This window comes from Pectinophora gossypiella, chromosome 24 (genome assembly GCF_024362695.1).
Source record: "Pectinophora gossypiella chromosome 24, ilPecGoss1.1, whole genome shotgun sequence".
Lineage (NCBI taxonomy): Eukaryota > Metazoa > Arthropoda > Insecta > Lepidoptera > Gelechiidae > Pectinophora > Pectinophora gossypiella.
This window is the reverse complement of record NC_065427.1, coordinates 4922300-4949099: the sequence shown is the minus strand read 5'-3', so window position 1 is coordinate 4949099 and position 26800 is coordinate 4922300. Positions and strand designations below refer to the sequence as shown.

At 38.7% G+C, this 26800-nt stretch overlaps 1 protein-coding gene across 3 annotated transcripts in view; it reads left to right on the top strand.

Annotated features, from left to right (window-relative positions):
- LOC126377837 (catenin delta-2) overlaps positions 1-26800 on the top strand; it is an 84129-nt gene that overhangs the window by 34849 nt on the left and 22480 nt on the right. For all 3 annotated transcript variants that reach the window (XM_050025800.1, XM_050025801.1, XM_050025802.1), the window contains exons 3-7: positions 15269-15389; positions 21191-21316; positions 24346-24504; positions 25246-25334; positions 25952-26090. In XM_050025800.1, coding sequence (XP_049881757.1) covers positions 15269-15389; positions 21191-21316; positions 24346-24504; positions 25246-25334; positions 25952-26090 — 634 coding nt within the window. The remainder of the gene's footprint in view (positions 1-15268; positions 15390-21190; positions 21317-24345; positions 24505-25245; positions 25335-25951; positions 26091-26800) is intronic.

The window sequence follows — 26800 nt, the reverse complement described above, 5'->3', positions numbered from 1 at the left end:
GCGTGGCTCTTATACTAGCGATGACTAACTCGATAGTATTATACTTCCTAGGCCTCAAACCACGCAAGAACTCACCAGTCGTAGCTCGCATAACACACAGTATTTTAATTACCAGTCACAAGTAACTGAGCCGTGCACTCGCCACGTTTAATTGCGGTTACGTAAACGTGCACGTTCGCGTTACCGTTCGAAGCCTTACCTATACGTGGTTGATGAGTTAATGACATTTGACTTGCCATACCCAGTAGTTTGTCATAAGTACTTGCGGTTAAAGAAATTAGTACTTATGAGTTCAATCGATCAATAATTGGGTCGTGTACTGGGTTCAAGATAAATTATGAAATTGTGATTACTAAATAAAGACAGATGTAAAACCAACTTCTTTTTCTATGACGCACAGTGTGCTTTTTCATACAAATTCCATAGTAATTTCGTGTTTTGACGTTTAGTAAAAAGTAACTGATTTGACTACCACCTACGTACTCGTATACGTATAGTAGAAAATTAGCCTATTCTTTATTGCACAAAACCATAAACACAGGACATGTACAGACAGACAGGAGATGGGATGAGAGGATCTCTCAGTTGGATTGGGCTAACGGCCTCTGTGGTGCAGTGGTTAAACGGCTCACAATTCAGAGGTCCAGGGTTTGAATTCCGGTGAGGATCCGGTGGTGATCCGTGCTTTGGAGGTACGTACTTTAGAGTGGCTTCAGGCACGTATGCTTCAAGTCCAGTTGATGTTAGATGAGTTTTGTCTGTGTCAACCACACAAAGAAAAAAATAATCGCGTCGTCTGACTCTGACGGGAATTTAAACCCGCAGCTTCTGTAAACATTACACCACCGGGCCCCTAATCCTATTCATGAATTTTTCAACCTATATCGTCATTTTGCCGATGATTCTGTCAACCTCAACAGGAATTTTGAGCCAAAAAGATGCATGCCCCTTATAAGCAGCAGAACGTACTCTATGTTAGTTATTCGTTCCCGGTCCATAAAAGCAGTCAACAACTTAGGAAATAATAATAAACATCCATCGAAAAGTTTTAATTCCATTCCATTAGTAAATGGAACATAAAGTTAGGTTACATTGTGGTTGCTTGAGTATGCAAGTTTATTGAACGAGTAACTTGTACGTTAGTCAGTGTTCTTGGTATGAATCTTGTTAGGTAATCAATAGCTTTCGTAGAGCTCATAACTAGTTTTGTTGCGTCTAGCATACATACATAAACTCACGTCTATTTCCCACCGGGGTAAGCAAAGACTATAGAATTCCATTTGCTTCCTGACATACTTCTCATTCTTCCTCCACATTCATCAATCGTTTCATACGTGCACGCCGCTGGTTCAGAGGAGATAGACAGGTTTCTTTTCTAAGGATATCCCCAAATTGATCAATGTACCTCCGTCTAGGTCTTCTTCTGCCAGCCGTAAAAACAACTATCGCGTTATATACAGCTTTCTTAATCCTGTTTAAAACCAACTTACGATTTCCTTCGCAATCTTACTCACTTTACACCACGTCTCTATCTTATCACTCTGTTTCTTACTCTATCGCTCAACACAATTTAGGTTGTGGTGTCTGTTAGCGACATGCAGAAATGCATTGACGAAATCTGGTCTACAAAATAGAACTGGATTGATGTTTGTCAACGTTGACCACAGCGCCCGAACGCGAGAACGCTTGACGACTGAAAGTATCTCAGCACAGGGTCCGAACCAATGCTTTTTGAATTCGTTTTCGAATCCATGTTTGAATCATAAATCATTATCACGTGCTCAGCAGTAAAGGTGTTTTCCTTCTGAAAACACGAAACTTCTGAAACACGAAATCCACATTCCCCAGAAATGCGTTTCTGAGATATTATTATGTGATCTAACCCGTGTTGGGTTAGTTTTCCCTTTGCGGGTTCGAAGGTCAGACAGGTCAGAGTTAAAAAACCGGACCTGTCAAATCTTAAGGTTAATTAAGCGGACCCTGTGAAAACGGGATAACGCTGGGGAGTTAATGAACGTTGACCACAGCGTCGCCGTATGTGCATTGTCTTAGAGAATCATAGCCTAAAACAGCAAGACCGTCTAAAATCGAACTTTACAATATTGACACGATCACCAACACATAAATATGACAAGATCCTCATAGTCGACTCTATCATAATATAATCATGTGTCATGTCCCAATGTACCCATGTTGCCGGGATTTGCGTAGCATCCCGGATTTGGTTCGTACGCTGTATAACTCGCAATGAGGGTGACACGCTGCCATACTTAGTATGGGGGATGCGGTTTTGAAGGAAAAATTAAAGAAAATGTTTTTACAATTTGTAAGGAGGGGATAGAAGTAATCATAGAAGGGAAGCTACACGGAAAGAGAGGAAGGGGAAGACCAAGTAGAGCTTACATGGAACAGATTAAAGAGAAGGAACGTCGTGTTTTATAAGGAGGTGAAGGAATTGGTTTTTAATAGACAAGAATGAAGAATGCTACACCGACAAGAGCGTGGCTCTTAAATTAGTGATGATGAAGGAGGGGATAATTTCTAGAAATTACATGATAGACACGGGTGTTTTACAACGTAGGGTCACGAGCTCAAATCCCTGGTCAGGCTCTATCTAAACCACTGAATTAGACTTCATGACGTCACGTTTGGATCGTAGATAAATTGATATCACGTGGTTTTTGTTCTCTGTATCTCCGAAAAAGATGTCCGTATACACAACAGGACCCTTCGTCTGATTCGATCGACAACCAGAGTTTCACTTTCGTAATATTTAGTACCTTCCGAGTAGTGTAAGAAAAATAATAGTACCTTTACAGTTAAACAAAAAACTTGAATTAATTTCCAGCAGGACCCTCCGTGGTTTGAAGGTCTTCAGACCATTGGTGTATATCCCTGTATAGCGGTGCATTAGTACCTTCAGATTATCTTCGTTTTCTTTTAAAACAAATATTAGTTTATAAGAAATAAATCTACAAAATTTTTATACTGCCAGCAGGACCCTTTTTTGTTTTGGTGCTCTCAGTCTAGACAGTCATATTTCCTAGCAGCAATATATTAGTACTTTTCAAAAAAATATCGCTTAATTAAAAAAAATGTATTAAAAAGTAATAAGACTGATTCTTTATCAGAGAAAATATTCTAACACTTTTATTTATGTGATGCAACCAATGAAATAAAAATCAGTTTTCATGTTATATTAGGTAGGTACGTAGTTTAATATCGTCAAAAAGGAAAACACAATGAAAATTATAACAAAAAATAAATTATATTTACAAAAATTTACATTAGGAATTATCAATCAAAATTACAATTACCAATCAAAATTACAATTACCAATAGAAATTATCAATCAAACGTTGTTCAGCGTGGGTTAATAAAGATCATAGTAGGAAAATTTACAATAAATATGAAAAAAACATCATCGCGTTTAATTTATTTTACATTTTACCTCACACGTGTATATAAAACACAATGTACTTGTATTTTTTCTGTGTAATCACTACTTTTTTGTTATAATTTTCATTGTGTTTTCCTTTTTGACGATATTAAACTACGTACCTACCTAATATAACATGAAAACTGATTTTTATTTCATTGGTTGCATCACATAAATAAAAGTGTTAGAATATTTTCTCTGATAAAGAATCAGTCTTATTACTTTTTAATACATTTTATTTTAACTAAGCGATATTTTTTTGAAAAGTACTAATATATTGCTGCTAGGAAATATGACTGTCTAGACTGAGAGCACCAAAACAAAAAAGGGTCCTGCTGGCAGTATAAAAATTTTGTAGATTTATTTCTTATAAACTAATATTTGTTTTAAAAGAAAACGAAGATAATCTGAAGGTACTAATGCACCGCTATACAGGGATATACACCAATGGTCTGAAGACCTTCAAACCACGGAGGGTCCTGCTGGAAATTAATTCAAGTTTTTTGTTTAACTGTAAAGGTACTATTATTTTTCTTACACTACTCGGAAGGTACTAAATATTACGAAAGTGAAACTCTGGTTGTCGATCGAATCAGACGAAGGGTCCTGTTGTGTATACGGACATCCGAAAAAGTACGCAGTTGTGTATAGTACAGTCATGAGCAATACCATGTACCCACTTCAGAACCCTGTCGCACTATCATATTTGCCATTTAATGAGACTTACGGTTTAATTTGTCAAAAAAGTTAATGTGACATGGTTTTAAAGTGTATACATATTAGTACTCGTGACCATACAAACACCAACTTCTCGCCAGCTATGTTTAAGTCCCATGTATTAGGGGCGAGCCTATTGACAACTTAAATTATTCAATAACACATAACATAAGCTCGCTACTATATTCACGATTGGGGTAGTCAGTATATACATTGCCTACCCACGTCTTACCGGGCTTTCTGTTAGAACAACTAAACTTCAATAAGTTGGAGTATAGACAGATATAAAAGTTACAATGCAATATATGTTGCGCAGTTCACAAATACAGGGTGTTAGTGACACCGTAAAAAAAAATTAATCAGAACGTTTACTTGAATGTCCTAAAAACGTTGGTAGGTGTTTTTCTTGACAGTCTTTAATGGAGATTTTGAGTTTTTGCCTCAACTCAGTATCATAATCTGAAATATCGCCCCAAAGTTTTGGTTACAGTGTCACTAACACTCTAATTGCACTCAAATTGCATTTAAAATTACGCGCGCTACAATACTGAAAAACGTCCGTCTCCGTGACAAATGATATTCGAATTTGTCCAATCAAAATATCTAGTCCAAAACTGCCTAACGAAGTTATGTCGGGGTCGTACGTAAAATTGTATGTCCAATTCACCACGGTAGTTCCCACGCATACTAATAAGCTTGGAATAGGATTTTAGTTTTTTGCCTTTCTTTCCACTCTACTATTTGACTGTGAACGTGGAATGATGAATAATACTGCATATACAACGGTAACTCCGCCCCGCACCGATTCGTAACAATCGTACCGACTCTCTGGGTCTTACTTTAGCCACACCCCGGACACTTCATACAAACAACCTCGTTTTACACAGACACTACACATTAACGTTATCGTACACGCGCATCTGTGTGTGTGACGTCTGACACCGCACGATTCAAGTCTAAACTATGTTCGAGGGGGTGAGGTAAACCCAGCTCAGACGCTGGTGTGGGGGGGGGGGAGTTGCCGTTCTATACGTAGTATTATTCTATGCTTTAGCTCTGAGCGCGCTGTCTCGCTCGCACTTACGCGTTAGGCTGCTCACGGTAAGAATGAAATGTTTATAAGGAGTGTCCGAAACGTGCTAATCGTTCAATTGATGTATTATGTATCCTATAGTTCACCCACGGCCTATCGAAGTCGGAACTTTGACTGACGTCATATTTATTTTACTATCACAGTTGGCTCGACCATTATTGACGGCGATACGGCTCACCATCTATCACGTTGGTTAAATAGATAGCTCGGTGAAGTGTGGGTACTTAGTTCATCTTGCGATGTATGTACCTCTGACTACCACAATTGGGATATGCGTCTCCCTAGCGTTATCCCGTTTTTCACAGGGTCCCCTTACCTAACCAGAAGATTTGACAGGTCCGGTTTTTTACAGAAGCGACTGCATTTCTGACTTCCCAACCTGCGAAGGGAAAATATAGCTTAGGTCACATATCTTCGAAAATACTTTTCTGGAGAATGTGGGTTTCCTCACGATTTATGATCTAAACATGAATTCAAAAAACAAATTCGACAATCATTGGTTTAGGCTCGTGCTGGATTCGAACCTGCGACCTCAAGCGTTCTACCAACTGGGCTACCACGCCCCATAGTAGTGAGCTTATAATAGAGTGGGCAGGGTGTTTGTGGATTTTCTTCTATATTCTTTAGATGCCAGACCAAATATTTACCTACTGTATTCTTTCCTTGGTTATATGTAACACAATCAGAAAGTCACGCCCGTAATCCCTATCGAGGTGGACAGATAATAAAACCATTTGTAAATACTCCCAATATTTGTCCTAAGATGGATTTCTTCTATCGTGTGTGGGTTGTGTGATCGTTGAACCTCAGAAACCCTGGTGTCAGTCCTCTTTGTGAGTTTCCTTAACCTCTCATATGCGGAGATACCAGACACAATAGATTTTACATTGTGTCTGTTCGAGATCCGCGTTCCGGCGTTCGAAAGATTAAGCACTGATGAGTGCTGTAAAAACAAAACCCCTATCTCTATATCCTTTAAAATAATTTCTCGTACAAATTCAGCAAATACTTGCTCATACGTTCTCATGCGTTAAAACTCTGTAAGACATACATAAATAATTTTGCAAAGGAAGAAAGCTCGGAAGTGAGTTTTGGAAACTTTGGAGTCTGGGCAAAATTAGATTCAGTCTGCGATGAACGTAGAAACTTTGAAGTTAACATTTAACTCCGAATTGAACCGATATTTCGTTCTTTCCAATTCCAATAACGTTTTTATACGTTTTGTTATCATGCTCCAATAAAAGCTTACAATTATTTGGCCTCTATAGTGAGCTCTAATTGTACGTTTGAGGGAGATCTATTCATATTATTATATACATGAAAATGACACTTTTAATAACGTAATTTGTTTAAAAAATCGATAACTTAACAATAGGGACGCTCTGTGTAATGGCGGTGAAACAGGGGTTATAATCGCTGTCTACAAAAATCTATCATCTAATATATCTGCTGCGCAAAGGGCTCCCTCAACCAGAGGGGGTATAGAGTATACTCCACCACACCGCTCCTCTCACTTTGTGATACTGTCCTTTGTTCGGTAAGAACATTACAGGTTTGAATCACCTGATTGCACGAAAAAGTAAAATAATTCCGTGCTTCGGAAGGGCACATTAAGCCCTTGGTTGTTGGCCGTAAAACACTTCCACCATCCCGCAGTTTTAAACATTGATGTATAATATTTTACTATAGTAAGACACGATTTAAATACCTATTATAATTATTATCTATTCCATGGCCAACCCTCATTTGACAAAACTGTCAGACAATAGAACGGAGCACAATTTGCACAATATTGAATGCGATAAAATTAACATAAACCGTGTTTCTATTAATCGTTGAAGTTGGATGCAATTACGCGGACCAATCACATGCGTTCATTATCACGTGATTGTAAATTACGTCATTTCTACAGCTTGTGATTGGTGCGTTATAGCAATGGGTTGTTAGATCATCAATAGAGGTGCAATTTAGGTACTCAAGCGCAGATGCGCACACTCATTCGCTGTCGCGGCTCTTTTGATGCGTTGTTTTTATTTTCTGATACGTTTTACATATTTTTAAATCACATAAGGTAATGTAAATACAATATTTTCATTTACTGTGACGTTGTTTAACGTGTTGTTATGTTGTATGCACCTTAATATATCCTGCGTACCTGACCGCTTCATCATCATCATCATGTTGATTACATTTAGAAGGCTTTGTGAGATTGTTCCGTTGTTTCGTAAGGCCATTGCAGGCTTGAATCACCTGATTGTCCCAAAAAATAAGATGATTCCGTGCTTTGGAATGCACCTTAAGCCGTTGGTCCCGGCTATTAAAAAAAACGCCTCCACCGACCCGCAGTGGCGCAGCGTGGTAAAGTACACTCCATACCCCCTCCGGTTGATTGAGATAAGGCCTGTGTCCAGCAGTGGGACATGTATAGGTTTTTTATGTTTTCATTCTAAGCAATACGTTGCATAGCGGGTTATGTTTTAAATTGCCCGTTTGCAAGTGGACAATTAGACCGTGTGCAGGTAATTCGAGCAGTACATATCTTACGGTATCTAGGCGACTAACTGGTGCAACCGCCTTAACTCTAATAACGCTTGTCGGGCACAGGGCGGGAGTAGGGTTCTATCACACCCCGGGTGCTCCATACATAAATCTTATTCTTACGTATAATACAGAATGTTAGTGACATCGTAACGAAAACTTTGAGGAATGATTCAGACCATGATTTTCAGTTGATATCAAGTGGAATTTTCCATAGCAAAAGCACACCCTAATTACATTCACATTATTTTTACATTAAGCACTTAGCCTAGGTTCAATTATATTGCAAATTATTAGCATGTTTTGATGAACATTCATCATTAAAAATAAATATTTATAGGCGCCGCGCAGGCGTACCCAGCGCGGACAATTACTGTGAGATCAAATATTCGAATCAGATGAAAGAACATTGGCGTCTAATTTCAAAATTCGAACATATAAACTAAACTGATAAAAAATAATACAACGGTCCGCGCGCAGCCTTCACGATTCAAGTCTAAACTATGTTTGAGGGGGGTCGAGGTAAACCTAGCTCAGACGCTGGTGGGGGGGCGGAGAGTTGCCATTCTATACCTAGTATTATTCCTTAATCTATGGCAAAAGTATAAAATTGAAAAACAAAAAAAAAACAAAAAGTACTTTATATTAACTTAGAATCATGGTCTGAATCATCCCCTTCAGTATTCGTTACGATGTCACTAACACCCTGTATAGGCAGTTTATGTATGTTATGTATAGTAAGAAGAGAACAAAAACTTTTGATTTTATAATTTCAATCAATCAATCAATAATACTTTATTGAACAATGACAAAATACATACGACTAAGGACTACGATACGACTTAATTTGTTAGACCCATAGGTGTAACTACGGCCCTGTACCACCCATAAACTCGATAGTGACGTCCACGTAAGTTATTGCCCGCGACGAGCAAGTTGACAACTATTATCGCACGAGTTGGTTAGTTCAGTTTAATGCAATATTGTTAATGTTCGCCGTCTTAATTGGAACGAGGGTGTCGAGGAAGATGTTATGTGCATGATGCGTTGCGATGTAGCTTTGATTTGCTATGATCTTAGAATATGTTCTATGAAACCCTCCTATAACTTACACACTCAATTCGTCAGGCCAGCTTATTGTGTGCCGTGTGACCAGACCTTCAAGTCGAAGTTCGGTTTCGCCAGCTACATCAGTGCCCACCACAACAACGACCCGGGATAGACATTTAGGAGTCGCCGTCGCCGGATACGGTTTGGACGACATGATGATGATGATGATTGGGGATGTAATCTTCTACCGTGTGTCACCAACTCTGGTAGATAGATATACTTCTTCTTCTATCGTGTGGGTTGTGAGGTGGATTACCAACCCCATCATCCTGGTGTCAGGGCTCTTATAGACCCGCCAAAGGCCCCTGACGTGGCTCATGTAACGACTACTTACTACAGTAAGTAGTAACCGGGGCGGGAAATTGCAGCCTATCACATAAAATATATATTGTCGGTAAAATGGCTATGCAATTTGAGAAGCAGTAGAGCTATCGTAGTTATCTATTTGAGTAGTAGTAAAAGAGAGTGATGATGATGAGATGTCTTTCTTCTGTTCCGTAGGTACACCGTACAAAAATACATTATACTTTACCCTTCTAATGTTCATTAGGGGTTAAAATATTACGCGGATCTCTATCGCGTTATTTTCAAATATTGGCAAACAGTTCAGAACTCGCTTTAAAAATATATCTATGTATCACAATCGATTTGAGAAGAAAGTGCACAAAGTTCATTCACCCCGGTTTTAAAAACTCGGCGGCGCTGTTAAGATAGAATCTTATATTCCTCAAGGGAGTCATATTTACAAATCAGTAAGCACCATTTGTATCCCTTTATACTTTTGCTGGAATAATGGAGAATGCCAACAAAACGACACCAGTACCTACGACTCGAGAAATATTACATAGACACAAAAACTCACGCCTGCAATTAAAACACATAATAACGGGTTCTTACCTCGTTTACAGCAGGGATATGAGACTCCCGATATTTCGACACTGTTGCAAGTGCCATGATCACGGGATCAACAGTGTCGAAATATCGGGAGTCTCATATCCCTGCTTTAAACGCGGTAAGAACCCGTTATTATGTGTTTTAATCATGCCTGTAATCCCTAATAGAGTGGCCAAAGCCACAGAAGACAACTTATAACAATTTTGATGAGAAGTTACACCTCGGACACTCCATACAAAAACCTTATTCTTATGTGCCTCCTGACGCGTAAGTGCGAGCTAGAAGATAGACCCCGCGCGCTCCTTACTGCTTAGCGGCTTACGGTTATTTAAAACTAAAGTAAGACCCATAGGAGGTGAGGTTGGCGCTTCATGCGGTGGAGTTTCTGGCCTATTTATTTATTTAATAGACCAACAGTTCTGTGGTCCAGTGGTTGAGCGTTGGAGTCACGATTCGGAGGGACATACCTATCAGAAAAATCACTTTGTGATCCCTAGTTTGATTAGGACATTACAGGCTGATCACCTGATTGTCCGAAAGTAAGACGATTCGTGCTTTGTACACGTTAAGCCGTTGGTCCAGGTTACTACTTACTGATGTATGTATGTAGTCGTTACATGAGTCATGTCAGGGGCCTTTGGCTGCTCAATAGTAACCCTGACACCAGGGTTGATGAGGTTGGTTATCCACCTCACAACAGACACGATGGAAGAAGAAGAACTAAAGGTATAAGTGTGTTTATTCCTCAGTACTTAAGGTTTTTTCCATGTGCCGGTCTAGAACACGGTTAGACCACCTTGTATGGTGACTAGAACGCTTTGACCTACTCAAGTTAATGTATAGTAGATAGATATACTGATAGATAGATAGACCTTGCCTACTAGTAATTCAAGATTTACCGCTGACTTTACCAGTTCAATTTGCATTTTTTTCTATCTACATCTACATGTATAGAATTAAAAGCGCTAGAAAGACAAACGGGCTGACTACGTGTCACTTTCTCCGTACTGTCAAGTGGACTTTAAAACATCTCCAATTTGGTCAATGTACGTCCTTCTAGGTCTTTCTCTGCCAGCCCTACCACCAAACTCCACTTTGTATACTGCTTTCGTAATCCATTATACTTCATCTGCTCTACGTGTCCAAACCAACGTAACGTTCCCTTCTCAATCTTAGTCACTATATCGTCGTATCGTAAGTATGGTGTAACAGGATGGATATCGCTTCAGTTACTAATATACATAGTAAGTTCACACAAGTAATAGGCAACCTAGTCAAATAAGACACTTTTTACGAAACGTCAAAACGGAAGTTTTCTTAGGAGTTTGTATGGAAATACTGTCCTGTGACGTCATCAATAAAAGCTGACATATCTCGCACTCATTGTCACTTAATTCATAAATAAAAATCGATAATAAGTCTAAAAGTAAAATGGAATTGATTTTTGATCATCTTAGACTGGCTTCTATTTCAAGATTAGCATTTTATAATTTATCTTTGACCCAGTCAAATACCCTATTCTAGTCGTAATGAACAAAAGACCGTGCATTATTAGGGTAACCGTCCTAAATATAGCCACGTCTTAATCAATTTAATGGATTACGGGACGCAGCTGCCTTTGTTTGCGAAAAAGAAACATGAAGATATCGCATTTGCGGTTAGTCTTATGGCGAATATAATTACAAATCAAGTTCATAGAGGTAGAATAACACTTTTGTATTGGCACAGGTGCATAAACGCACGCTCGTAATTCTAATGAGTGACTTTCCAGGGTACGTCTCTCGGGATGGCGCTGTACAGTTTGTTCTTCGTTTAACCTTCTAATTTCATGGATAACAGACATATGCATCTTTCATCTTTGTTTTTGGGTACAATTTTATGACCCTTTTTATTACACCGAGGCACAATAACATCTTCAACCCATTATTATTCTGATCAAAATAAAGAGAAGCAATATAGGTTTTTATATATGCTTCTGCCATTACATTGTATTTTGGAACCCGATTACCCGAGTAATGAGAAAATAGGTAATTATCAAGTTTAAACTGAACAACGCCATCTATATTGTTTTTGGTGAATGTAGCCTAGAAAGTCTCTCATTGGTTTAAGATAGACAGAGTTACAAGTAAGTAGTCGAAAAAAAATTACCGCCACTTTGAGTATTGTCAATCCCACGCGACGCAATTCGTGCGATATCCGATCCAATGAGGATTTTGAGAACAGGGTATAATCTAAGACACAAACTTACGTAAGTGTGGTCTAGTGTTTAGAGCGTTGGGAACGCCCGGGTCCGATTCCCGATAGGGACATTGCTGAAATCACTTTGTAAGACTGTCCTTTGTTTGGTAAGGACATTGCAGGCTTGAATCACACTCACTCGATTGGGCAAAAAAAAATAAGATGATTGTTTTGGAGGGCACGCCACACCACCACAGAATAGGTACTACGAATAATAGGTACTACGCTAGTACCACACCCCGGACACTTCATACAAACAACCTCGTTTTACACAGACACCACACATTGACGTTATTGTACACGCGCATCTGTGTGTGTGACGTCTAGCGCCATACGATTCAAGTATAACTATGTTCGAGAGGGGGTGAGGTAAATGTAGCTCAGCCGTTGGCGGGGAGCGCAGAGTTGCCGTTCTATTCTTTATTCTATGCTAGTAGCGTCTTTAAAATATAATGTTTTAAAAATTCCGCTCACGATTTGTCTTTAATAAATCTTCCACCTGCGACAGGAGTCTACCATTCTGTTTCTACGTCCAAACAACGTACAAACGACAATAAATCATAAAGGGAATTAGTTCTACGAATATTGTCTCGAACTTTGTCAATGCGAAATGGCAAATTTTTAATTGTTTTTTTTTTATGTTAATCTGAAAAATAGGTAAAAGTTTTCGCTTTTCGTTCTCCTAGATATTTCCGTCAATCTATTGAGATGAACGATGTACCTTAAGAAGTCGCTGGTGTCCTGTGATTCACCAGTTTTCTTTTCAAATGGAGAGCGCCGGTTTGAACCCCGGTACAAGACTTGCACCAATGAGTTACTTAATTTATCTTAGATGCTGGTATCACTAACATAGTTGGCTTGACCATTATAGACGGCGATACGGCTCGCCACCTATCACGTTGGTAGAAAGCTCGGTGACCAGTTGGTATTTCGATCATCTTGCTATGGATGTAGGTACCTTTGACTACCCTAATTGGGATATGGTCGTGAGCTTATGTTATGCTTTCCGGTCCTGCGCTAATCTCATCCACAATTTTCCCGCTATTGCGCAACGCCACACGAATAATAAAAGAAAGAAAATTAAAAATTAATTAAAAATAATTTAATTAAAAATAGTAATACAGCCTCCGTGGTCTAGTGGTTAGAGCTTTGGGCTCACGATCTGGAGGTCAGGATTTGATTCCCAATGGGGACATTGTCGAGATCACTTTGTGAGACTGTCTTTTGTATGGTAAGGACATTGCAGGCTTGAATAACCTGATTGTCCGAAAAAGTAAGATGATCCCGTGCTTCGGAAGGCACGCAAATACCTCCACCAACCCGCACTAGAGCAGCGTGGTGGAGTATGCTCCATTCCCCCTCCGGTTGATTGAGGGGAGGCCTGTGCCTAGCAGTGGGACGTATATAGGCTGTTAGTTATGCTATGTATAATTAAAAATAAACAGTTATGTATTACAGATATTTTGACCAAATGAATTGTGATTTGTGGCCTTTTATATTGGAGACATATAAATAAGGCGAATCAATGAAACTCAGTCATAGGACAGTAATATCACTTTATTGAATATAATCAACCCTCAAGAGACTCTCTAATCAATCAATAAATTGTTATTGGTTTGATTTTATTGAATTTGTTTATCACTGCATTGTTATTATCAGTAAGTTTAAATAGGTTAATAGTATTATATTAATGTCATTCCCTTCGTAGTAGATATTACGGGCGCGAGTTCATATTTTATAATATCCCTACCAGTGCTCACGTGCTCAGCGGTGAAGGAAAACATCGTGAGGAAACTAACAGTCCCGATAAATGCGTTTCGGAGGTGTGTGACCTAACTTGTATTGGGCTGGTTTTCCCTCCGCGCCGCGGAATCAGAATCACTTATTCAACGTAATTATCATGGATAAACTTGTTGAAGGTCAATGTAACATTAAGTTTACGTCATTTCGCAAAGTGTTATGGCTGAGGAGAAGAAATGACAAAAGACTGCAATACCAACACATCTTTTAAATCAATGAGGGTATACATTACAAGTTATTTAGGAACATATTTAATACGGTTAGAAGGTCAAACAGACGGTCGCTTCTGTAAAAAAACCGGACCTGTCAAATCTTTTAGGTAAGCGGACCCTGTGGAAATTCGGTTATAAACAGATGAGGTAACGCTAGGGAGATATGGTCATTATATGTACGTCAAACGGCTATAATTTTCATAACAAATTGATATTGTATGTCTTTAAATTACTTGGTGTTCTACTTAATTTTGATAATAGTAAACAAATTGTCAACATCGTAAAATTTTATCGTGTTGTAACAGAAGTGTTATGTTGACTAAGGAGTGAGATTAGCCGTGTATGAGTATTATATTATCTTTATTGTTTGTTATGTTATATTATGCTTCTCGGTTTAGTATTACGTCGCGCTTGTGGTTCCTACTGGGTTGGTCAGCGCTACGAATCACTAGGAAACAGAACGTAACGAGGAGTTGTTGTTGTTGTTGGATAAACAGAACGTTTATCCAACGTAACGAGGAGCTCGGTGGCGCAGCGGTAAACGCGCTCGGTCTGCGATTGTTGAAGTTAAGCAACTTTCGCAAATGCCGGTTATAGGATGGGTGACCACAAAAAAGTATTCATCTCGAGCTCCTCCGTGCTTCGGAAGGCACGTTAAGCCGTAGGTCCCGGCTGCATTAGCAGTCGTTAATAACCATCAATCCGCACCGGGCGCGCGTGATGGTGTAAGGCCTTCCCTATGGATGGATAGGGATCTCCCTATCCATCCATAGGGAAGGCACGTGCCCCAGCAGTGGGGACGTTAATGGGCTGATGATGATGATCCAACGTAATTATCATGGATAACTTTTTGATGGTCAATTTAACATTTTCGAATCTACGTCGAACAAATCGAATTCTAATGCCTACAAATTTTCTTCTGTTGTCTTTTACTTATATTATAAATGCGAAAATATGAATCCTACTTTTGGACCAGTTTGGTTGAAAATTAGATTGATCGAAGCTAAGGGACCTAACGCACTTTCCAGGGACCAATTTTCGCGTGACAACTGAAGTTTACGCGTTAGTAGCCGAGAACGAAAAGCTGGTTGAATAATAAACGATTTTTGAACATCACTTTTTCTTTTTAACAGAGTTCCAAAAAGGTTACTCGTCGCATACCGTAGTTATGTATTTTTTTTCGTCTCTCTATTAACACGATAACGAAGGTGTGACGTATTGTTGCAGCAACGGGCCGGTGGAGGGCGCGTACGGCTCGCAGCACAGCCCGGTGTCGCGATCTGACGCGTCGACCGAGGACGCGGAGCTGTCCGCTGCGCTCGCGCACCAACACCACCTCGCCATGCAGGTAAATGTACTTTTTTATTCGAGGCCACAGGATGGTCAGGAGACAAAGGCTGTCAAAGAGTGGCCACGGGAAGATTAAACAATGGCAGAAATCCTACATTCTACAATAATGCAATGTAGAGTATTGCACTTTTAATACATACAGGTCTACCTACTTAATTATAAGAATTCTATTATGATATCGAAATATCCTTTTACGCTGCAACTCATGCACACGAAAATTTCTGCAAACTGTTATGCGAAACTTATTGAATTTATTAAAAGTATCCGGTATTTTTAAAAATATATTATGCACGTGAAAAAGCTGTTGTTTAGAGGCAAACGTTAAATTTGACAATGGCTTATACAACTTGTGCCGCAGAATTTGATAAACTCCGACGTTAAACGAGAAGCAGATAGATAGCAAAACATTTGAAAGCTGTCTTTATATTGCTTTGGTACACAAAATAACAACTTTGTAGATAAAACATTGGGAGAGTTTAGTCAACAAAAACTTTTGAGACGATGCAGCAAAAACAAAATAAAAGTAGATAGGTACGCTAGTAACAGAAGTGTACAAAACTTTAGAAACTTGAAGGAAGAAAACTTAGGTACAGAGAATCTAGTTTATGTTCGTGCCAGGAAGATGGTTTTCTAACATGTTGATTGTCCAGGTTTCACCTTGTAGATATTTTATTAAACTAGTGGCACGCTATGATGGCCGTTTTGACATAATAAAGTACAGCAATTCGCTCCGTCAAGTAAGTAAGAAATAAATTCGAAACTTGATGAACTCTATAAAGTCATCTATTGGTTGTTTTGATGCAGTTATTAATTAATACGAAACTTTTTTGATTTATGTTACTTAGGGTTAATGTTATTAATATAATGATTAAGTAAGTAGCCAATCATGTGATTCTGAGAATATAAAACCTACCAACTGCTTAACAAAACCATGAATCCTTAGCTAGTAAATGATTGATTTGTTTGATGGGCGGGACAAACGTCAAAAACGGCCCTCATAGAGTGCTGTTAGTTAAACAAATAATTCTTAAAATCGCGTCTCTGACGTCACGTCCCAAGAAATGGAATGGAAACACGCACAATCACGCGATAATTTAAGATTCTTTTCCAAACGTATTTTAGCCTATAGGTAGCAAAAATCACTTCGCATATTTTCAAATATATACGTAGCTAGACTGTTGAGCTGATACGATTTTCTTAAAATCATATTATCATTAAGTTTTATACGTTTATCAAAGTTGGGTTGGTTAACGAGATAAGCTGTATCTCTATTTTATCAATGCACATTTTATCAAAATACTCAATTTTTTGCGATAAACCATTCCTTTTATTTTAAGAAACCCTAGTACGATAATTCTTTTAAGAAATTAAAGATTTATGCCTCGTTTACTTGAGACTTGCAACTAAAACATGCTCAAGACATTAGCTTGACCTAGTTATCTCAAGAATGCAAATTTCCCCACAACGACTTAATGCAGAGGTAAAAACTTAATAGCCGTTAAACTATTGCCTCTAGGTAAGAAAGCTTAGCGTAATGATGCAGAAGGGATAGTAGTATTATTATGAAGTAAACTGTTGCCAAAATGAAACCGGAAGGTTACCCTTATAATATGGGAATATGTTTTACTTACCTCCGACTTTTGGGTGGAATACCTCAAAAGTCGCACCGATTTGTCGGAACTCGATTAGGTATTTTTTCGTTTTATTTCTTTACGGCTTGTCCCCGGTCAGGACTTGCAACAATGAGTTATTATTTTACGCACAATTTTGACTACCATACTTGGCTTGTGTACTTTGGACGGCGATATGGTTGATCACCTATTACGTTGCTCGAACAGAAAGAGGCGTGGATACTAAACTCATTATGCGATTACTTTACTTCTGACTACAACAATTGGGGATAGAGTCACTAGCTTATGCTATCTTTATGGTTTATATTTGTTAAGGAATACAGATATTGAATTTATGTATGTGTATAAAAGTGTTAATCAAGTGACAACGACATGGTAACCCTCGAACGGATACAGATAGATCTAAGCTGAAATTGCTTCGCCAATTGGTCAAGTATCAATTTGTTGATTCATGAATAATGCCGAACTTTTCAAGTGCTCTTCTGATGCCGGATACTTATTCAATCAGCAGGGTCTGCATGACACCGGCGCCGCGCGCGTCTCGAATCATATCGAGGGCTTCAACCAATAAACGCAGCGAATGCTCTCTACGTAGATTATGTCAAACGGCTATTGGTCAAAGCCCTCGATACAATTCGCGGTGCGGTTGTCATGCCGCGACGGCAGGAATGGATACCATATCTGTCCTCGCGGCACGGCAAATATATCGAGGGCTTTGACCAATAGCCGTACGACGTCTATCCACGTAGATAGCATTCGCTGCGCCTATTGGTCGAAACGCTCTATGCAGGGTGTTGGTGACATCGTAACGAATGCTGAGGGGGATGATTCAGACTATGATTCTGAGTTATAATTATAAAAGACAATAAAATTTCACTTGTGATTAACTCGGAATCATGGTCTGAATCATCCCCCTTAGTATTCGTTACGATGTCACTAACATCCTGTATATCCGTCCTTGTCGTAATGTCGTAAAATTAAGGTCCATTTTGCACGGAAGTGGGTCGCTTCTCGTTTTAGTAGTAGTGTATTTAATTACATTATTTCTTAGTAAAAAAGACTCAGATAAAGAGGATATACATGTAAACAATCACATCGGACACAATCTCCTCTCAAGCAAACTTGGAATGCTTCCAAATCTCAGCAATATCCCCTAGAATGCACCCAACTTTATAAGGAATCTACTTTCTGACAATCAATAGTTTTGTATGCGCTTTATAAATTTAAGTAATGTTATATCCTGTTCCATACGGCTATCTGCTAAGAAATAACGTATGGTACGGTGGATAGCAATAAAAAAGACTTAAATTATCATCTCACTGAGCTATGCAACTGCCTCCATGGTCCAGTGGTTGAGCGCCCGATCCGGAGGGCCCGCGTTCGAATCCCGGTGGGGTCATATTACAAAAATCACCTTGTGATCCCTAGTTTGGTTAGGACATTACAGGCTGATCACATGATTGTCCGAAAGTAAGATGATCCGTGCTTCGGAAGGCACATTAAGCCGTTGATCCCGGTTACTACTTACTGATATAAGTGAGTAGTCGTTACATGAGCCATGTTAGGGGCCTTTGGTGGCTCAATAATAACCCTGACACCACGGTTGATGGGGTTGGTATTCTACCTCATAACCCACACGATAAGAAGACTAGGGAGCTGATGATGACTGAGCTATAGCATACTAAAATAAATAACATAACGTTTGTGTAACTTCTTAGAATTATTATAATACATGCATGAGTAATTCTTTGAATGCATTGGGAATTCTTCGACGTACGCGCGTACCTACTACTACATAACTACTTTTGTACGTCTTACTGTTTTTTTTTCATCTGTACTGTTTTTTTTTTTATATTCGTTCGATATTCAAATCGACTGTCTTTGCAGATTTTATTTATTTATTTTATTTATTTATTTCAAAAATTAAGTACAGACAGTGATTAAACTAACTAGCATCGTTAAACCATGGTTTGTGTCGATGCTAGGTATCTACGATGTCCGTCTTACATTATACATAGATAAGTAGGTAACAAAAACTTGTGGGTAAGCAAAAGGTAAACAAACATTTTGTGCAGTTCGTGTCTCGGCTACGCATCGCAGAGCGCAAGCAAGTGATATGATAACTACAGTTATAATTTTACCTATAAAACTTATGCCTACTGGCCGATGTGCATAGCAACACGGCAGTGGTGATGGTTGCGCTCACTGCTAAGCCGGACCCTCCCGCCTTCACCTCCGCCGCGTACTCAGAACCGATATACAGGGAGGCACAGATAATGTTAACTAGATATGTACCTACTTATTTTAAATTATGTGGATATTTTAATTTTATTATTAATTATTTATTATTAATAATAAAACATTACATGTATTAAAGATATTACATGTATTCATTATTATATTTATTTTCATTACCAACTACACTCCCAAAAAAACAAATCGTGTAGGAGGGTTAAAACTTACACGGTGAGTTTTCTAAAAAAATTAAAGCTAGGTTTACAAATAACTTATGACTAGTAAAGAATATGTCTACATCTGGTTGTTGAGCAATCAGGGCGTTGAGCCAATTAAGTAAGTTCATTTGTTGACTTCCCCAAAACGCACCGTTTTCCGTTTTATAAAAATCCATTCGTACATAATGAAAAAATATAAAAAATACCGACGCCTTTTAGTAAAGTCCACGAGCGCCATTTTGAAAAATCAACTACACGACACTTACATTGAATTTTTATACTTGTTGGTTATTGTGTGTTTATAGGATTTATATTGTTGATTTTATTTTATGTTATTTAATTATTTATTATTCGTACACTACATGGTTGAGTGAAGGACTTTTATTGTGCAATGCAATACATTATTTAATTATATCTGTATTTACCACTCTAGAACGAATAAATATATTTCATTTCATGACATTCTGTTGCGGTTTCTTCAACATAACTTTCATTCAATTAATTCGATTTTTTTCAATTAATTTCAATACGGGTATAAATTGAGACTACATTTTTTATTTATTGTGAGGTATTTTTTAGAAAAATCATATCCGATGTAGTTCTTGAAAAAGTTTTTACGTTACATTTTTTAAGCGGTTTTTACTAAAGCGAGGATACTTATTGCAAAGTCTTCAATCACATATAATATCCATCACATACTATTAAATCCTTAGCTAAGTGTAGTTTACTTAGCTAAGGATTTATAATAGTATGTGATGGATGACTTAATATTAGGTATTCATATTACTTTACTGTTAGTAATTTTGTTGTACAAAAATATTACATTTTTGACGTGACTTATCGATTTGCATAATACACATTCCTTGTTAATCTTATCTTCTATTTTTTAAAACTTTCTTTTATCTTTTGCTACTATCTACACTACTACCCGTATTCTTGACGTCATATTTAGAGATAACCCCCCACTCTTTGTTACCTTCTTTAATCATAAATAAACATACGTCCCACTGCTGGGCACACGCTTCCCCTCAGTGAACCGGAGCGGGTATGGAGTTACGAGTATACTACGCTACTCCAGTGCGGGTTGGTGCAGGTTTATTAATTATCACTACATAGTATAAAACAAAGTCGCTTTTTCTCTCCCTGTATCCCTATGTACGCTTAAATCTTTAAAACTACGAAACGGATTTTGATGCGGTTTTTTTAAATAGATAGAGTGATTCAAAAGGAAGGTTTGTATGTATAATAACATCCATTAAATAGTGGAGAAATACTGTTATTTTTGAGGTTTTTAATGTGATGTCGTAAATAATTTCATTTTTTCATAAGCATTGCATCCGAGCGAAGCCGGGGCGGGTCGCTAGTTTATTTATAAAGTACAGCCACATCACATACATTAAAACATTTTTATATTTAGAAGGTTACGGTATTGTAACTAATATAATATATGACAATTACGGCGTACATAGCTTATACAATGATCCGTGCTTCGAAAGGCACGTTAAACCGTTGGTCCCGGTTACTACTTACTAATGTAAGTACGTACTCGTTACATGAGTCACTTCAGGGGCCTTTGGCGGCTCAATAATAACCCTGACACCAGGGTTGATGAGGCGGGTATTCCACTTCACAACACACACGATAAGAAGAAGAAGAGATATATATGTTTCAGTTTATCATATGGCTGTATACTTACATTGATGTCCCCCCCCCAGGCTGGCGAGTACCCAGTAGTGGGTGCAGGCGTGGACCCCGACTACGGGCAGTACGTGTCGTCACCCGCCTCCCACTACAACCACATAGGACACCTTACCATGGCGCCTTCGCAGAAATATCCACACGTAAGTTGCAAATATAAGAATAAAGAATGAAACAATTGCCAGTAACATACATAAACTCACGCCTATTTCCCACCGGGGTAAGCAGAGACTATAGAATTCCATTTGCTTCGATCCTGACACACTTCTCTTGCTTCCTCCACATTCATCAATCGTTCCATACACGCACGCCGCCGGTTCAGAGTAGATCGTATTAAACCTTTTCTAAGGACATCTCCAATTTGGTCAATGTAAGTCCTTCTCGCAGTAACAGTTCACATTTTTCTACAAGAACTAGGTAATAGGCTAGTTTCCAACGAGTCAACCATTCCATTAAAAAAAATGTCTTGTTTCAACGAGGCAGTTTCCAAGCTACGTTCCAAAAAAAAAAAATTGCGTTGTACAGATATAATGTGATAATTACCTATTTTCTCATTTCTCGGGTTCAGAATTATTCAAAAATAGAATGTAATGACAGAGGAATATATAAAAATAATTGTTGCTTGATATTTGGATCAGGTATGTTGTATAGGTTGCAACATAACTCATATAACAATACATATGTATGCAATAGATATGTATGGCTTCTCTTTATTTTGATCAAAATAATAAAGGGTGGAAGATTTGTTGTACCTGGGTATAACGACAAGGCTCATCGTTTATATCCAAAAACAAAGACAAAAGATGCGATGTCCATGCCTCACTCGTCTGGGCCCGCAGAATACCAGCGTCGTGGCTCACGCCGCGGCTTATGCTGAGCGAGGTCCATTTATTGTGGACGTCCACCACCGCCACATGACTGTTACGACCAATATTTTGTATTTTATTAATATTTTTCTGTTCCTTTTACGTTTCTGTTAATAATTGTGATTTTGTGTAAGTTTTTTTTTCCTACTGTGTTTGTATTGTTACTGTGGCGTCCTCTAATAATAAATACTTTCTTTCTTTCATATGTCTGTTAGCCATTAAATTAGAAGGTTTAACGAAGGCAACTCTGTACAGCGCCATCTATTTTTTTTTTGGGCACACAGCCTGGATTGTCCATCATTATATATATAAAGTCCCTCATAAACAAGCGTTAGACTTAATACCTTAATCCAACAATTTTGCTAGTACTAATTGTATCAAACATGTAAACAGAACGAGCGTATGTCGACCTTGTAACCGATCCTAAAAAGGTTTCACGGCACGATCACATATCCGCCGATTGTATAACGTAGCATCGTTTAGATGTACCCTGCAGAACTAACATGCGCAACGTGATAAAAATATCGATCGATTCAGTAAATTTTAGGGATGGGCCAAAGTTCGTTTCACATTCGGTTTAACCGAAATTCGGCAGGTTTAACCGAATTTCGTCATTCGGCCGAAATTCGGTTCACAAAACCGAACTTCGGCCGAAATTCGTCATTAGGTTGACGAGCGAGCATTCATACATGTCACGCCCTTGCGGGGTAGAAAGAGCATAAAAAATAAATATGTTCATTTACATAATTTGATTATAGGTTTAGTTAGGTGAAATGTATTATGGAGTTATTTATGTAAATGTGTTATGGAATTATTTAAATAAAACTCAGAATTACTACCAACACGAGATATTACTGACTCGCACAAACTACATTTTACTTTGTTTGATTCATTTACTTCTAAAAAGAAAGTCCAAACACCTGATATTTTTCGCCCACTCATTGTTCTTACATGCAGCACTTACATACAGCACTGTTTTTAATAACTTTTTGAGTATTTTAACTATTTCGCACTCTCAAAACAATTAGTCAAAAAAAAAACAAACTGCAAGCGATCACGTAAACAAGTCGTGACGTGAATCATTGAAGAAAAGGCGGGAATATCAACCGAACTTCAATTTGGGCATTGTCTTAAACCGAATGTTCGGCCGAAGTTCGAATTCGGTTTAATCCACATTCGGCCCATCACTAAAATTTTGTAGAAATCGATTACTTTGTTGTTTTTACTAACATGCGTGACACGTTATTTTGTTTGTATTTTGACAGAACGATATGACTTATTTGAGTTCATATATTAGCACCAATCGATAAAACGACATAATTATATGCGATAAAATAACCGTGACAAAATTTTATCACGTTGCGCATATTAGCCCTACAGTAGGCTCTGCACGATAACCGCGCCGAGCGCGGCGCGAATTATATCGAGTCCTTCGACCAATAGCCGTTTGACGACCGGCCGGGTCTGCATGAAATCGTGCCGCGCGCGTCGCGAGTTATATCGAGGGCTTTGATCAATTAACGCAGCGAATGCTATCTACGCAGCACGAAGCACCCGCTGAACTTATCAGTTTAGGTATATGGTAGAAGACGAGGATTTTCTCCTCATCAATATGATGGAATATATATATAGGCGATGGTCATTGGTTCTCATTCGAAAAGTGTTATGGGCGTGTGATGTGTCTGCCTGTGTTTACAGAATCTACTCTTTTCCCAATACATATAAGATTATATTGACAATATTACGTAAGGGAGTGGGAAAACTCTTCACAACATAATATCTCTTATTATCTCATATACGTATATAATATGGTTTCAAATATAACCTCTCAGATCTTTTCTTGGTTTCCACGTGTGGGTTGGGTAGTATATATTTATAACGTTTCTGAGAATACACATGTTGTGTCAGTAATACAGATGTTAGTTCCGATGATATCACATTATAATCTATATCACTCAAGTTAATATGTGATAACTAGTAAAAATACGCCACTTTGGCTGTTTTTAGTTATCGGGTGAGAGCCCTCAGCGCTTCCCATTTGTCCGGCCAAGTATTTATTGCCATTTGCGGCAAATCTTATTTAATATTTAGACTATTATTGTTTTCGTGTAATGCCAGCGTTTTAGTGTTTTCCCAATTGCCAACTTATGGCAGACGCTTGTAAACGAGTGAAGACCTGAGGAAAATCTACGATAAAATTCAATACTCAATAGAATTCGTAGTAAATTCAACAATAGACATTCAATCAACATTTCAATGGCTATTATTTTCATATTTACAAATCTATATTTATAAACTATCTTCAGGTAATGGACTCAGTGTCGGTTAGTGGCGGGGGGAGCTACGCGGGTGCGGGAGGCGCGGGGCACTACGGCACGTACGGACATTACGGAGCGACGGCCTACCAGGCGCAGCCCGCGTATATGGTCGAGCCTCCGTCACAGGTGCCCGCTTACATGGGACAGGTAAGCTATTATTATTAGTCACCACTTTACTGCCATTAAACCATCTTCTAAATGTCCATCTAGCAGTTCGTTAGCGTACTAGTATAATGGCGTAAAATTCATCAATATGTGCCGCCGCGAAGATTTCTGACATGCTGCAGTGTCTGAGGAGACGTTTAAGCATCCTGAAAGCATTATTCTACTGGACGCGCAGAGTTGCTGGGTCTGGTAGTTGGCCCACAACGTGTAAAAAGACTAGCAAGTACGTCCTGAATAGTATCCTAACGGAGAAGGTACGGCCAGTATGTTGGCTATAGTTTTTGCCATGGGCCACCAGATAGTTCAGGATACGTTGAAGTAGATCGAAATCTGCAGACATGATTTGGTAATTGAGTAATTAGGTTTTGGCAACGGGTGATCAAAAAGTTGACAGAGGAAATAGAAAGTAATCTAAAAAAAAAAGCAAAAAGCCTTTAGAAAAATTACAAATTAGGATGTGGTGAGAAAGTTCAGATCAGGCGCTTCGAGGAAATCAAAATATTGTTGTAGAGTTTGGATAGCGAAAGCTGTCCAAAAGAAACTGTAGCTGAAAGAACTAAGGATATACTGTCAAAGTGGTGTTGATACTAGATTAATTAATGATGTTGAATTTTCTGGAGCTACTAGTATCATCATCCTTGCGTCATTTGATTCCGGATCTGCGGTAGTTTGTCTTAGATTTTTTTTTACCAATACAATCTTAATGTTGCATTATAATTCCAGGAGTATGTGGAAGGGGGCGGCAGTGCGTCGCCGCGGAGCGCGTCCCCTGGCGCGTTACCGTCGCAGCACAATCTGCATCTACAACAGAGGTTAGTGACGATAAAATGTGAACAAAGAGTATATCCTAGAGCTATTGACTTCTGGTAGAAGAGTCCAGTCTACTTCAAGTAGAAGACAAAAACCCAACCTTATCTCTCTCTGTTTATTCACTCTAAATTTCTTTAGGGATTTACACATTCCAGTTATGCCACCTCCGCGGACTCCATGTCGCTCCACCAGAGCGGTCTCTGAAAGGAGGTGTCAGTAGGCAGACGGCTCGTGAGGCTCTAGGCGCTGGCTCGATCAAAGAAACAAATATTCTGGAATTCTCTGAACTGGCCGCATGCATTGTGTGATTTGTGATATCGCTTTGAAAGCTTCTCGTTCAAGCGATGCCCCATTAATAAACAGGGCATTCCCAAAATTTCGATTTCAGCTCACCAATCCCTGTCAATCAAGAAATCCAGAAATCAAATGCCATGTTAAGGACATACATCCGATTCCGATCCGGTGTGGTCGTAGAACCAATTCTATGGTAGCTTATGCGCTACATCCGATATTCGTCATTCGATATTTCTAATTAATTTTCTACTATCCAACATTCTCGGACTCGGATAGTGCGAAGACGCCCTCAGGCTTTTCTGAAGTGTCACTCATTGTCCTCAAGGTACGACTCAGCTTCTCTCGAGCAGCTGGGGCGGCATTACTGCGTGACGTCACCGCGCGGCGAGTACGCGGGCGACGCGTACGGCTACCAGCACTACCCCGCCGCGTACGAGCCACAGCCGCACCAAGCACAGTTCAAGGTACATTCGTGGACGCCGACTTGATCACCAATGTGGCGAACAATGTAGGGATGTTTAGGGACTGCCAAATATCAAAAAGTACAACCAAGGCCAGTATAACACTTTTTATTAAAATGACCAATTACTCGCATTACTATCTGTCACGTGTTAGTTAACATACATGGTGTAAGTGACATCATAACGAATACTGAGGGGGATGATTCAGATCATGATTCTGAGTTAATATCAAGTGGAATTTTCCGTCGCAAAATTCATGTATTTTTTGTGTTATGTCTATACTTTTGCGACGTAAAATTCCACTTGATATCAAATCAGAATCATGGCCGGAATCATCCCTCAAAGTTTTCGTTACGATGTCACTAACAGCCTGTATATTATGTGCTTTAACGAGGTCGGTAGTGATGACAAATGAATATTAGGGAGTCGCCACACCTAATAATAGGGTAGTTTTCAACTATGGTTATTGCTCTTTAGCGTGGTGCATATGACATAGTACAGTAATGATTCAAATTCAAATTCAAAAATATCTTTATTCAGTAGGTAACATAGTTACACTTTGAATCGTCAATTTTTACATAACGAACGTCTCATCCGCCTAAAACTACTGCAGCTTCTCACAACCTGTATAGCCGGGGAAAAGAAGCTGCAAGAAAAACCTCGGCACAGGGCCCTAGACGTTATTTTTAAAAAGAATAAAAATAAACATAAAA